General features: G+C 26.9%; 1 protein-coding gene across 1 annotated transcript in view; it reads right to left on the bottom strand.

Moving 5' to 3' along the window:
- Positions 1-424: 424 nt before the first annotated feature.
- The window catches only part of LOC111626921 (protein dachsous-like), a 103087-nt gene continuing 87531 nt past the window's right edge, over positions 425-15980 (bottom strand). Inside the window, 9 exon segments of the mRNA XM_023370447.1 lie at positions 425-3684; positions 5206-5413; positions 5541-5821; positions 5905-5970; positions 7293-7579; positions 7665-7950; positions 8362-8582; positions 12756-12962; positions 15226-15377. Coding sequence (XP_023226215.1) covers positions 1354-3684; positions 5206-5413; positions 5541-5821; positions 5905-5970; positions 7293-7579; positions 7665-7950; positions 8362-8582; positions 12756-12962; positions 15226-15377 — 4039 coding nt within the window. The 3' untranslated portion in view covers positions 425-1353.

Below are 15980 nucleotides of genomic sequence, written 5' to 3'. Positions count from 1 at the left end.
GCAATATAACAATAAACAATAAATGTTTATTTTTATAAAATTAACAAACTTCTATATTAAAGTTATAAGGTGGAGACCCTATTCCAAACATTCTGTCCCATTTTTCCACGGGATCATGGTGAATAATTTGGCTTCGTACTTCCAAAAACCATACGTTTAAGATATAAGGTTTATCTACACACACTAGTTTCTATACTAATTTTTCCACGAATATGGATTTTATTAAATTTTATTTTAAAATTAATAACACTTGCATCTAACAACAACCATTGAAAAGATTATGATTGAAAAACATTTAATCATTTAAGTTTTAACTTTTTTTATACTTCTTGAGATAGGCATATCCATTTACTCATTTAAGACAAAATTTATTTGGTATCAAGTCTGAGAGAAAAACATCATCACATTTTTTTAAAAAGGATGATTTATTCACAGTTATTATATACATTTTATAAAAAAAACTTGGCAACACAATTGTAAATTGGTCCCAATTAGGCCATCATGAAAATTGTAAAAATATGCAATTCAATATAATGCACATCTGTTTGTAGAATGAACAGGTTAATGCATAAGTATTATCAATCTGAACAGTTCATTAATATTAAAAAAAATTTACAATATATAAAATATATAAAAAATTTTTAAAAATAAATTTAATACAAAAATGGTTGTTAACAAAATTTAGTATTTAACAAAATGTAAACTGGAGACAATTTGAATTAAGATGATTATTGCATTTTCATTTTTTTCCTGTAGATTCAATATTAAAAATTCCATGAGGAATAAAACTATATATAAAAAAACAATACTTCATATGATAAACAACAATTATTAAATATAGACTGTTCAGAATAAAATATTTTGTAAACTGCAATAATATTTGGCTGGAATTATACATCACAAAACACACTTCAAACAAATGAAAACATTGCTTCATTTCAATGAATTGTATATTAAAATCCTTGTAAATGGAAACATTAAAAACAAATAACTTGGCTGTTTAAGGAAATCAGTTTTTAAAATTGTTTTTGGCATCTTTATTTATGCTTTAATTTATGGCCGAGAATTTTAATGGATATGATTATTGTAAGCAAGTTTTTATAATATAAACAATCTTTGGAATTTGGCCTTCTGTTTAAGAAAAGCTTTCCTAAAACAAATTTAATGTACAACATCTATTATTTACAATAAATTCATATGTATACACATGCACACACACATACGCACATGTACACACATATACACATCACATACATAAGTATATAAAATTGCATGTCCTGACTTTTCAAATTTACAATAGTTGACTGCAATAAATAGAGCAGTTGCAGGACACACACATTTAATATTTTGTGCTTATATTTGTAATTCAGTTTCTGACCCAGATGATGCTGCTGTAGCATGAGTTGAGGAACGCTGAGGTCTTGTGTGATGAGGAGTAGTTGATCCGGCCAACTGCACAGCACTTGGTCTACATACACCTGGGGACACGAGTGGCGATATAGATGGGGATCTTGTTGCAAGTGGGGAAAGTGCAGGTGAAAAACTTGGAGACATGGCAGGAGAAGAAAAAGTACTTTCGTGACCAATTGGAGAGCGAGGTAGTGTGGGGAAAGAAGTCACCTGACTAGTATGTCCAGAACTTAATGCTATAGGTGCTATAGACCTTGGTGCCACGTTAGTAATTAATGGTGGTGGAACAGTTTTTACCTGAGGATGTAATGTTTTGGGAGGATTAGAAGAATAGGATAAAGGTATATTATCATCCTTTAGCCTTGCAATTTCTGCAAACACATGTGCTAATGGTTGATATTGTGGACCCCAATCCAAGAGATAATCCCAGTTATAACTTCCAGTAAGTTCTTCTTCACTGTGAACTATTGAGCTCAATGAACCAGTCATGGATGGTTCACCTTCATCACCAAATCCAAATGCTCTAGTTCCATCCATAATGGCATCATTTTCTTCAGCACCAACTTCATTTAATTTGGTGTATATAAGATTACTAATATCCATACCATCCCCTTCTCCCCCACCCTCCTCATCAAACATATGCATACTTTCTACACTGTGAGCACTAGACATTTTACTGTATTCTTGACAGTTTCTTTGTTCTAATTGATTTGAATTGATCCCCAATCTAGCTAAATATTCTTGAGTATTATGAACAGATATGTCTGACATATTGTCATCATCACGATGTATTCCCAATCTCTGCAATTTCTGCTGTTGCATAAGTGGACCTTCATTGATCATTCGTATTTCTTCATCTTCCACATCTTCTCCATCTTCAGCAGAACCTCGTCCACTAGAAGCAGAATGTGATTGGTCAGATACTTCTGATGTTGCACCATTTACATGTTGTCCACTTTCTGTAGGATCATACTGAGATATATCACTATAATGTGGTGGAAATTGTGATATACTTGCTGAACTTGAAGGAGGATGATGCAAATCTATAGAATCAAAGGAACTCACAAAGCCTTGTACTACTGCAGGTTTAGCATTTCTTTTAGTGCGCATTCGTAAAACAACAATCATAGTCAATAAAACAATAGCTAGAATTGCCAAAGCAATAACAACTCCTAAACCCCAAGCAGGTAAACTGGCTCCAACACGTTCTTCAGGTGCACCAAGTCTAGTTGAATTTAATGAAAAATCAATTATTATTTCAATGACAACATGACTACTTAAAGAACTTGGATGGCCACTGCTTGCTAATACTACTAATGATACTTCATGATTATTTGCATCCCTATGATGTTGTTTAAACATATCATAATGGAAAGCACTTTTCACTATTATTATTCCTGTAGTACTATTGATTGCAAAATTAGTCTGAATATTTCTTAACTGATAAATAATTCTTCCATCAACACCTTCATCACGGTCAATAGCATGAACACTTCCAACAACATATCCTGCAGGAGCATCACCAGGAACTGTAAAATGATATGAACTTTGAGAAAATTCTGGAGGATATTCATCCTTACTTTCAATATCAACTTGTACTTGTACACTAGCATATTTGCCTCCAGCATCCATTGCCAAGAGATTAAAAAAATACTTATTCTTTGACTCATAATCAAATACAATCATTGTTGTAACAATACCAGTCACAGGATCAATTACAAATTTATCTCTTCCATCACCATCCATAACTGAATAATTTAATTTTCCATATATTCCACGGTCCCCATCAATAGCACGAGCAACAAATACTGATGATCCGACTGGGGCATTTTCTTCCACAACTTCTTTGTAACTTGTAAGAGGAAAATGTGGTGAATTATCATTTTCATCTAAAATTTTTAAAACTACACTTGTCAATGCAGATAGAGGTCTTAGAGGATCATTATCTGTTGCTCGAATAATAAATCTGTATTCTGGGATGGAATCATAATCCAGTAATTCTTTAATACTTATATCACCAGACTGTGCATTAAGAAAAAACTTATCATCATCATTTCCAGAAGTTATATCATAAACTATTTGCGAAAACTGTCCTTCATCTCTATCGTTAGCGGTGACTCTAAGAACTCTCGTTCCTACAGCTGCAAGTTCTGACACAGATGCTTCATATTTACTTTGATTAAACTGCGGTGGATTATCATTTACATCATCAACATAAATATAAACATCTGCAGATGAATTAAGAGAAGGTGTACCTCTATCCATTGCAATTACCTGAAAAATATAAAATGTAATTACAATTTGTATAAAAACAAGATATTAGTAATTAGGTATAATCTATAGAAAAATAAATACTTTATATTTGATTATTAAATAACATAATAGTTACAATTCAGATGAGGATAAAATTAACAGATGAAATTATAATGTAATGATAAATTAGAAACTCTAAGAAGATAAAGCAGTAGCTTTGTTTTACTCTTTCTGCTCTGTGGGTATTAGTTGTCTTTTTAATCACATCCAGCACAGTTTCAGTCAGGCCTACAAAATGAGTGTCAGATGTTGAGTGATAAGGCTCAACATATCTAGGATAGAAAGAGTCCTGGGATGACAACTGATTCGATTCTAGGTCCCCAGAACAGTAGGCTGATGCCTTAACCATCTTGACCATCCAGTTGTCAATAAAGTAGACGTTTTACTTTTTTTGAAAAAATTTTTAGATTTTGACAAGTCTAGGCATAATTTAAGTTTAAATTAGTAACATTTTGTTTATAAAAGAAAAAAAGAACTTGTTTATAATAAGAGTTTTAAGTGTGATTTCAAATTTTTTATGTTTATTTACTGGTATATATATTAAAACTATATTATGATTTGTGTAAGATATACAGATATAGTGTAAATATATATATTTTTCATTTTAAAAGTTTTTTAGGTATAAAACCTAAAATACTTCTTAAAATGATTTTTTAAGAAAATTTTAAGAAAAATTAAAATACAAGTAGCCTCCACTTTTTGTCACTCTGCTTTTTGTTGTTTTATTTGTATGTATATTAAACTGTAACTTCTTCAATTTATTTTCCATCTTCATGATTCACTTACAACATTAATATACAGTATATTATTTTAATCACTCAGATTTTCTGTTATGACTTAAATATAACTGCCTAAGTGAAATGTATTATTTCACTCTTCCATCTTTATAATTTATTTATAATGTATGCTTAAATTACTCAATTCTATGAGATATCATTCAATAATTCAATAGTTTGGCCTTGTTAATTCTGTAAAGTAAAAAGAAAAGAATGTTGACTAGTTATTGCAAGTTGAGTAAACTAGTTCTAACATTTAAATCATGTACTTTAGAAGCAACCAAGTCCTGTATGAAATCTGATATTGTATTTTGAATTTCTTCTAATTATTAGTTTTTTGCTTTAATTCATATTTTATTCATATTAATAGTGATTAGGTAAATTATAATTAAAAACTTGTTTGTTCATAGTATTTTTATCATTTTTTAAAAACATCTCATAGAATAAATTATATTTGTTAATTGATTAATATAAATATGATCCATCAATGTTACAAATAAGTTATGTGACAGGAATATAAATATTTATATTCTCCAATATTTATAAAACATTGAACTGGGAGATTGAAATAAAGTTTAATATAGCATCTATGAATAACAGTGATTACTTTTCATCAATCAGCTTTTTGTTGCAGTTTTCAGGAATGTAACTTGACATAAAAGTGGAGACTGCCTACTTTAGTACAATATACATATAAAATATTTACTTTTAAAGTATATGATGCAATTTCTTCTCGATCAAGTTTTTTCATCAAGATAATTTCACCACTATTTCCAGCAACAGAAAATGTGTTATCAGTATTTCCACTGATAATGACAAAATCAATATTATGACCAAATGAAGATTCATCTGGATCTGATGCTGACATCTTTAATACTGTAGATCCTTTTGAAGAATCTTCTGATATATGCGCCCTAATAATATATAAACATTAAATTTTAAACAAAATGATTTCATTACTTTTTAATATATTACTAAAACTTTGTTTAAATACTATCAAATACTAAAATATATATTTGCTATAAATAAATGATTACTTACGTATACACATGATTGGAAAACTTAGGTGCATTCTTGTTAATATCAGTAACCTGGATATGAACAGAAGCAACTGCTAACCAAGGAGGTTGTCCACTGTCTTGGGCTGTTACTACTAATTGAATTACTGGTTGATCTGAGTTGAATGTCAATGATTTATTTGTGTAAATTTTGCCTAAGTTTAAATGAATAATTTTATAATTAATAAATGCAAATATATGTTTTAAAAAGTTTTAAAACAAATTTTTGTGATTATATTAATTATCTAATAAAATTTAATTGTACTGAATACTGTCATATTTTAAATTAATTATGAAAATCATATTTCTGGTAAATTTATAATTTAAAAAAAGCAAATCAAATAAACAAGTNAATCTGTTGCATTGACAGAAATTACAGTATGTCCTTGTTCAACAACTTTAGGAAGTTCAACCTAAAATTATTAAAAATAATAATAATTATTATTATTTATGAATATAATAATAATTATAAGATTATCATAAAACAGTAGAACCTAATGAAATTATTTATAACAACAAAATGTACAGTTAAATACTTTAAACTAATTTTAAGTTTAGAATTGTTTATATAATACATAGTTTTCCCATCTTTATTTTATAAAGTATCTAGAATTAATTAATAGATAGCTAATACAATATTCTATTGTTTATTTTTTTTATTCAAATGTATACTATATGTAATCGTTATAAGACTTTAGTTGAGTTGATAAGTTTATTGTTTGTTTGTCAGTCTTAATATGTTATTTCTTCAGATAATAAAAGAAAACAAGCACTTATTTTATTGTGACATCAAGCTGCAACTTTTAATCATATTTTTAAAATTATTTAATTTAAAATATATGCTCTCCACCTCAAATTAGTACTCTACTGTCTTTCCCCTGTACATCATACTTTTCCTTTAGCAATCAAGTTGTGCCTGTCATCTATTATCTCCTTTCAGGGGAAAATTTTTGAATTGAAATGACATGACTTCCGATTTGTATTGGAAGTTCATATACAGTTAATCAGGCCTCCTGTCCCTAAGGTTTCCATATCTGTCTCATCTTTCATTATCTAATTCTGTTCTCGAGATTAAGGAAAGACTGACAGATGGATGGATGACAGTGGGAATTTATAGGTCTACAATTTTTTCAAATTGCAGCCCAATAACAAAGAGTTGTCAGTTCCTTTAGATATAAATATTTCTTACTAGACAGTATCCTAAATGTCTCTAAGAAATATATTTATACATGAGATTAAATTTACAGTAGTGAATTTCAATATTATAGCTTTATACAAATCAAAAAGAGCAATAAAAAAATAGCAAAATTGTAGGTGTAATTATACTGTATATCAATTATCATACAATATTAAAATCTCAAACAGTAATGAGAGATTTGAGAGAATATCTATTTATTTTAATATAACATCTAATTTTTTTTATCTATAACTAATTCCAGAAATGCATATATCTGTCAAATTTTATCAATTTTTTCAATTCTCACATTAATACATAATTTTCTAAGCAAATAATCAAATTTAAAAAGAATACAAAAAAACTAGATACAGATTTCTATACTTTTTGCAACAAATTTAAAAATTCACTTGTTAGGAAAATATAAGTAAAAAGAACTAGCAGATTAATTAGACAACAAGATTTTATATAATTTAACATTACTTTTATCTTTAAAAATTTGAATTAAAATTTTTTTTGAAAAGTTAAGTTGTCATTTTTAGATGATAAAAATTCACAAACCTCATAAGATTGTTGACTGAAAACAGGTGGATTGTCATTTACATCAGTAACATGTACTGTTAAATATGTTTCTGCAATATGGGCGGAATCAGATGCTTGAATTTGTAAATGGTACTTATTCTGTTTTTCATGATCTAATGGTTGTGCTAATGTAATTCGACCACTGAATCGATCAATGCTGAACATATTATTAGGATTTCCACCTTCAGAAAAGCTATAAATTAATGCTGGATTAGTATCAACATCATTGGCAGTAATTGTAGTGATTACTGTTCCAACTTCTGACCCTAATGAATAAAAATTAAAATAAATTTTGTAATTGAAAAATTGATGTAATTTTTATATCTTCTTAAATCCTTATTTTAATCTTACCTTCACTAATGCTGACCATATTGTTTGGTGGAAATACAGGTTGATTGTCATTTACATCTATTATACTAATTCGAAGAGTACAAGTTCCTGTCAGCTGTGGTGAACCATCATCAGTTGCTATTATAGTTAGACGATAAGCATCCCTAATTTCTCGATCTAAAACAATATTTGTCTTAACAATTCCACTAAAAGGAGGATCGATGATAAATGCATTATCATGATTTCCATCAATGATATGATATATAACAATTCCAACTCCTCCCATATCATTATCTGTGGCTGTAACCTGTAAATGTCAATGCTATTAATTTTAATTTATTAATATTTAAAACTAACTATAATATATATTGAAATTTTTGAATATAATAAAATTAATTCTTCATAAAATATGAAAACTAATAAATCTTTCTATAGAAAATTGTGTTAGATTAGAATTTTAACTTTTTCATCATTAAAACATTAAAAGTACAACAAATTCTTACTTTTTATATCTTTTATATTTCATATTAAAATTTTTTCAAATTTGATAAAATGTAAAATAACTTTTCTAGAAAAATGTTTAAGATTTATCAATATATAATTATGTAATCAGATTTTAACTAAATTAATTAATTTGCATAGTTTGTAGTTACATTTTAATTTAATATTTGCTAATAATTTTTGCAAAAGGCCTGCAGTATTAAGCTTAAATATTTACCTGAGTTACAAAAGTTCCTTTATTGTTACCTTCCCATACAGAAGATACATATCTTTCTTGGGAAAATGAAGGTGCATTATCATTTTGATCTAACAATCGAATAAAAAGTGTTGCATAACCGTATATTGGAACAGTGTCTTCAGTTTGAGCAACAACAAGCATATGTAATTGAGATGTTTTTTCATGATCCAACTGGTAAGAATCACGAACTGTTATCAAACCTGGAAAAGTTTGGATTTAAAAATCATTTTAATTAATCATAATAGCAAAAATATAAATAATAAAATTATTCTAAAGTCTCTGTAATTATTAAATTTCTTAAGTCTAATAATCACTTTTTCTGTTTTTCACTTTTTTAAATTTAATATTATTTTTCTCATCATTAACATCTTCCAACCAGACAAATTATTCTAAAATGATATTTTCAATCCAGAAGATTTGCAAATATTTATATATTTTATCTTATGATTAAGTGATATAAAAAATATTCATACTTTTATTATTTAATACTGTAGTCTAGTGACTTTGTTTCTTATCTTTGTTATCCTTTCAGACAGTTTTTAATGTATTTGGCACATTGGTTCTTTGGGCAAGTTTATGACCAAGAATGCAGTGTTTCAACCTGCAGTCTGGCCAAGAAGAATTCAAGTAGTGGGAGATCAGAAGCTGAGCAAGAAGGATATCCTTTTGCTGTTTGCAAAGAGAGAAAAACTAGGGCTGCGGAGTCGGAGTTGGATGGTAAGGAAAAGTCAGAGTCGGAGTTGGGAGTTGGTAGACTTTTACGCGTCTCCACAGCNAATTAAAAAAGAGTTAAATAATCAAATGAATTCTTAATTGCATGTAAAACTTAGATAACCAACTAAATGGGTTCTGAACAACAATTTTTTTATTTTATATAAAAATTAAGTTGAATATTATTATTAATAATGCTCTCTTTTCTTAAATAAGCATTTTTAAAATAATCATATAAAGTGTACAACAAAATGAGTCACTCAAATTATATATTAATAAAATAAATTTACCTGTTATTGTATATGTTACTTCAGCATTCAAACCTGCATCATGATCTGTAGCCAATAATGTATGAATTACACTCAAGTCACTGTTTTCTGGAACATGTAATGCATAACATGAATCACCAAATTCAGGTGCATGATCATTAACATCAAGTAGATCTACAATAGCTGTTGTAATATCATATTGTGTAGGAAAAGCACCATCATGGACATATACTGTAATAAAATATGATGCTCTTTCTTCTCGATCAAGACTAACTGCAGTGTAAATTTCACCAGTTTCAGAATTAATTGTGAATTTATTGTCTGCAACTCCTAAAGGAATCATGTATCTTAGGTTGCCATTATCACCTGTTAAAAGAAAAATTTTCATTTAATTTTCACTGAAATGATTTTAAAGTGGAAAAAAAATGTCAAGTTAAAAATGTAAATTTTTTTTTCCTAATATTATTAAAAAATTTTCGACGTTTTCTGTCACAATACTTAAAATATGTGATTCAAAATTATTTGCCTCAGACTTACCAGTTCTTGAATTTATATCTAATGCACTATCTTCATTTCCACTACTAAAACTAAAAATAATATTTGAGCTGGGTGAATGATTTAATTTTACTTGAATAACTTCTGTTCCCACAGGTGAATTTTCAGGAAGCTGTATGATATATGTAGAATTTTGAAATTTTAAGGTTGATATAACATTTCCTTCTCCAACATAAATCTGTAATACACCTGCATAGAACAAGATATATACATATATAAATACAGTATATTGAAAGTATAACATTATGAAATTATTATCACAAAAAATGTAATAACAAAACAGTAATTTTTAAACATTTAATATACAAAACAACTGATATACACATACTTTTAATAATCTTCCAGCAAGCATGAAAATATGTATAAAAATTTATTAAAGATTATGATATCTATATAACATCTTCCAACCAGACAAATTATTCTAAAATGATATTTTCAATCCAGAAGATTTGCAAATATTTATATATTTTATCTTATGATTAAGTGATATAAAAAATATTCATACTTTTATTATTTAATACTGTAGTCTAGTGACTTTGTTTCTTATCTTTGTTATCCTTTCAGACAGTTTTTAATGTATTTGGCACATTGGTTCTTTGGGCAAGTTTATGACCAAGAATGCAGTGTTTCAACCTGCAGTCTGGCCAAGAAGAATTCAAGTAGTGGGAGATCAGAAGCTGAGCAAGAAGGATATCCTTTTGCTGTTTGCAAAGAGAGAAAAACTAGGGCTGCGGAGTCGGAGTTGGATGGTAAGGAAAAGTCAGAGTCAGAGTTGGGAGTTGGTAGACTTTTACGCGTCTCCACAGCCCTGCCAGGGCTGTAGAATCGTAGTCGTAGTCGGAGTCGTGGAGTTTAGGTGTTTTAGTCGGAGTCGGAGTCGGATGGCAAGGAAGAGTCGGAGTCGGAATCGGTAGATTTTTACGTGACTGCACAGCCCTGAGAAAAACTCAAAGAACCAGAGAGAAGAAACAAGTATTAGTAGAAGAAAAGAGGAATAAAGAAAAGACTAGAGAGAACAAGAAGTTTTTTTATAATTTAACTTTGATAAGGAAAATGTTTAAGTAACAGAAAACTAAAATTTTCTTATCAGTCTTTGGTTTTAATGAAATACTCATAACTATTCTTTTTTTTTTATTGTTTGATATATATAAAACAAATTAGATATGTCCAACAGACATGATTTATCTCAACATGTACCCATACATATTTCATTATCAAAGAACCTAAATATATTACAGTAGTCCCAAATTCATATTGAGAACTACACCTCAATACAATAAATATACATTTTTTGATATAAAATATGGAAGTATCTTTCTAACAAAAATCTATATTCTCTGCTTTTTTTCTTCTTTAATAAAAATGATTGATAATAGTTAGTAATAATAATAACCAAATAAATATTTAAGTAGCTAAAATACACATAATTATTGAAAATAAAATCATATACAAAAATAAATCTAAACTCATTATAAGGAATATAACTTTTGAGAAGAAAGAGAACTTTTTAGTAATGTTTTCTTTTTAACATAAAATAGCAACAATATCAAAAAATGAATAAATGTAAGACTGTGGTAATTTATTTAGAAACACCAATGTCATTTGATAAACAACACAAAGAAATCAAAATATAAGAAATAGAAATTCTTTAAAATGAAAAATATATGAATTACAATATTTTTAGATATGAATTAGAGAAAAAATAATAATTAATAAACTTTTTAGGTAGCATTAATTCAATATATGAACTTATAATATTAATGAAGAATGTGTGAAATGTGTAACATTATAACTTGTAAATTAATTATAGTTATGCATTTATAATTACTTTATAAATATTTGATTAAAAGTAAGATAATATGATGCATATTATAAATTATTCACAAATTTTATAATGATTTGTTAACATATTACTGACAATGCCATTAAAATCATGTTTGTTTGATAAAAACAAAAAACTCAAAAATAGATAATCTACATTTGAATAAAATATTAATTATCATATCTATATTGGAGTACAAAATAGAAATAGTCAGTAGTTTTTCAAAATTTTGAATTCTAATAATCAGCAAAATAGAGAAAATGTGATAAAACATATGTGTAACTTTATAAGTTTTTACTAAATAAAATAAAGTAAATAGACAAAATTACAATCTCTCTACACACCGGTAAATATAAATAAATACTTCTCAAACCTTTTAATCAGAGTGCTTCTATTTTTAGAATCACAAAAGTTTGCAATTCTAAAAATAGAAGCACACTGGTTAAAAAGTTTGAGGAGTATTTTATTTAGACAAAATTATATGACAGTCATCAATATGTCTGTGATATAAATATGTAAATGAATTTTTTAAACAAATAACTGAATTAATATTGGAAAAATCTCTCATTTCAGTGTCAACCAGAGATTTCTTATCTTCAAGATTCTATATGAGAAAACTGTAATTCTTTATAACTAATACAGAATTTTAATAGTATTAATGCTACATTATATAGACTATATATATATAGTCTATATAATGTAGCATTAATACTATTAAAATATATATATATATAGTAATAATTATATAAATGGCTATTGTCATAGAGCATATATATATTTTTTCTCAGAGTTCATTAGTATTAATAAAGACATTTTTCAAGTATTTTCAAGGTGTTTAAGAGAACAAATTACTGTATTTAATACTAAATATATAAATTTTTGGTCATTTTAAAGTGGAAAAAAAATGTCAAGTTAAAAATGTAAATTTTTTTTTCCTAATATTATTAAAAAATTTTCGACGTTTTCTGTCACAATACTTAAAATATGTGATTCAAAATTATTTGCCTCAGACTTACCAGTTCTTGAATTTATATCTAATGCACTATCTTCATTTCCACTACTAAAACTAAAAATAATATTTGAGCTGGGTGAATGATTTAATTTTACTTGAATAACTTCTGTTCCCACAGGTGAATTTTCAGGAAGCTGTATGATATATGTAGAATTTTGAAATTTTAAGGTTGATATAACATTTCCTTCTCCAACATAAATCTGTAATACACCTGCATAGAACAAGATATATACATATATAAATACAGTATATTGAAAGTATAACATTATGAAATTATTATCACAAAAAATGTAATAACAAAACAGTAATTTTTAAACATTTAATATACAAAACAACTGATATACACATACTTTTAATAATCTTCCAGCAAGCATGAAAATATGTATAAAAATTTATTAAAGATTATGATATCTATAGCATTTACCTTGATATAGTAATTCTTATATAGTATATTTTAAATTAATTATGAAAATCATATTTCTGGTAAATTTATAATTTAAAAAAAGCAAATCAAATAAACAAGTAATTTAAGTAACAAATATTTTAGATTATTTGTTGTTATTTTAATTTTGACTAGCATTTGATTTAAACATAGTGCATATAGCATTATTTAAGGTGATACACATTCTTACGAATAACTTAATTTTATTTATGTTTAAATATCAAATTGTTCATTCATTCAAAATGTATTTTTTATTTATTGTTTATTGTCAAGCAATGAGATGCTTATTTAATTAGCATTAAAAAATATAAAATATGAATTTACAAATATAAACATCTGTAAGCCCAATAGTTATATTGAAGCCAAACAATTGCCAAATTAGGTTCAGCAATCATTTGGCTTTAATATAACTATCACAGTAATATAGCCCAATCTAATCTGGCAATTGTTTGGCTTTAAAATATAAATTTTGCAAAGGAAGTAATTTATTTGCTTTACTAGAGAAAGTTCTGTGCAAAACAGGTACAATATTTTGATTGTAATTATTATAATAAATTTATTAATAAATTGTAATTAAATGTTATATGTATGCAGTTTTGAAGTTAACATTGATTTGATCAATCTTTTCACTAAATTAATCAAGAAAAAGTTCAACCAATAACAGCAACATGAATGTATAGCAATAAATAATAATACAATTTTTAATCAATGTTCAAAACAGCAGCATTGTCTTATATTATGTTGTTTTATGATATACTAGCTGTTACCCGTGGTTTCACCTGCACGGAATTTGCAATTTGATAGAAATAACTCTCCCCTCGATACATCACTAAGATTATCAACATTAGTTGTTACTATAAAAACAAAAAATTGCATCTAAAATAGTACAGTAGAAGATGTTCTTCAGGTTAAGCCTTAATCCTCTCCCCCGCAGGAGAATTTCAAAAAATCCCTTCTTAATATGCATTTTCATGACGTACCCTAACTGTGTACCAAATTTCATCTCTTTAAGTTCAGTGGTTTGCTCTGGGCAATGATGAATCAGTCAGGACATGTAATTTTATATATCATGAGTTCAGACACGTGCACTGCGTATCTCGCCACGTGGTTACATATCTCGTATATGCACCTTGCCACACACTGACACCAAAAATATAATGCTTGTTTACCTAGATGATATCTTTTAATTTATATGAATGTTTAACAGAATAATATACAGCTTATGTCCACTCTGAAGGTCCATTCTAAATATTGGTGAAAGAATTTTTGAAATAGGATGAGTAGTTTCGGAGATTACCTCCTACATTCAAACTTACAAACTTTACCTCTTTATAATATTAGTATAGACAAGATATTTATTTATAACATTACAAATATTAGTTCTTTATTTCTCTGATGTTTTTTTAAAATAATTTTAAAATAGTTTAAGCAGAAAGATAATGAAAGACTTTGTGATATTATGATGTTTTATTATACCATATTTCCATGCAAATAAGAGCATGCTCTTACAGGGTGTCCACAAAAAGGTGTTAAAAAAGTAAAATGAATGACTTCATTATTATTTAACCAAATTTACTGAAACTTTCAGAGATATACATGTAATAACTACTAATGTTTTATTAATTTCAGTTATTTTGAAAAATGATCATTTCTGCAAATCAAAGTATAGGTGGGACTGGAATTAGATAACATGTGGAACATTGAAAAAGATCTCACATCTTTTTCAATATTCTGTATTTCATCTGAAATTATTATTTTGAGGTCCTGAATGATCTGTGGGGTAGTCTGAAAAACTCAGTTCTTCAAATAACCCCAAAGAAAAATCACGGGAATTCAAGTTCAGGCTGCCCTAACTAACAAATTTGTGTGTCTAAATTAATGACATGGCCTTGAAATGTGAAATGAAACTAATATCAATATTTAAGTTTATTCATTAATAATTCTAAAATACTTAAAAGCTTTATATCAAAATTTAAATTTTTAAGTACCAAATACTTTATTTATTCAATATAAATAACAATAATAAATTTACCTGTAGCAGTTTTTGGAGGCTGACCTCTGTCTCTAGCTATTATTTCAGTGTGAAATATATGTCCAGCATCAGCCAATAGACTACTTGCAACAGTTACTATTCCTGTTTTAGAATCCAAATGGAACCTTCCTTCTAATACAGGGCTAGCAAAACTAAATTTATAACTTTATTAATATAAAATTTTACTCAATAAAATTATAAATAAGATAAATATATATTTCTTTCTAAATTTCATAAAATAAATTTATAATATACAAATAAGTTGTTGTTTAATTATTTTTGTTAATTTTTATTAAAATACTCATTAAAATTGTTATCAAATTTAAAAAAAGAAAAAATACATCTTATACATCAACTACATAAAAAATTTAAATAAATTTACTAGTTACACCACAATATCTACTTTACAATAATTATTTCTGTATACAGATGTTTAAATAAAATTAATCATTTTAAAACAGCTTTAATAATTACAATTAAATATCTATTAAATTGTCCCCGATAGCCATGCTATTGAAATTACATTGTAAATTACTAATTTCAGTAGCAAAGAACCTCAGATAAGTAATATTTTGTTCATTGTAACTCAGGATTATTAAAAACCAGACAGGATAACCAATGAAATCTTCCCTATTTAAAATAATGTTTATTCAAGAAACTAGTAAAACAAAACAAAACCTAAATCATAAAATTACTTATTTTTAATTTTTAAAAGTTGTTAGATTTCTTCTTAATGCATTTAAGATAGATCAGTA

This window comes from Centruroides sculpturatus, unplaced genomic scaffold (genome assembly GCF_000671375.1).
Source record: "Centruroides sculpturatus isolate CEXI.00-Female unplaced genomic scaffold, Cexi_2.0 scaffold164, whole genome shotgun sequence".
In the NCBI taxonomy this organism is placed as follows: domain Eukaryota; kingdom Metazoa; phylum Arthropoda; class Arachnida; order Scorpiones; family Buthidae; genus Centruroides; species Centruroides sculpturatus.
This window is presented reverse-complemented; position numbering and strand designations above follow the sequence as displayed.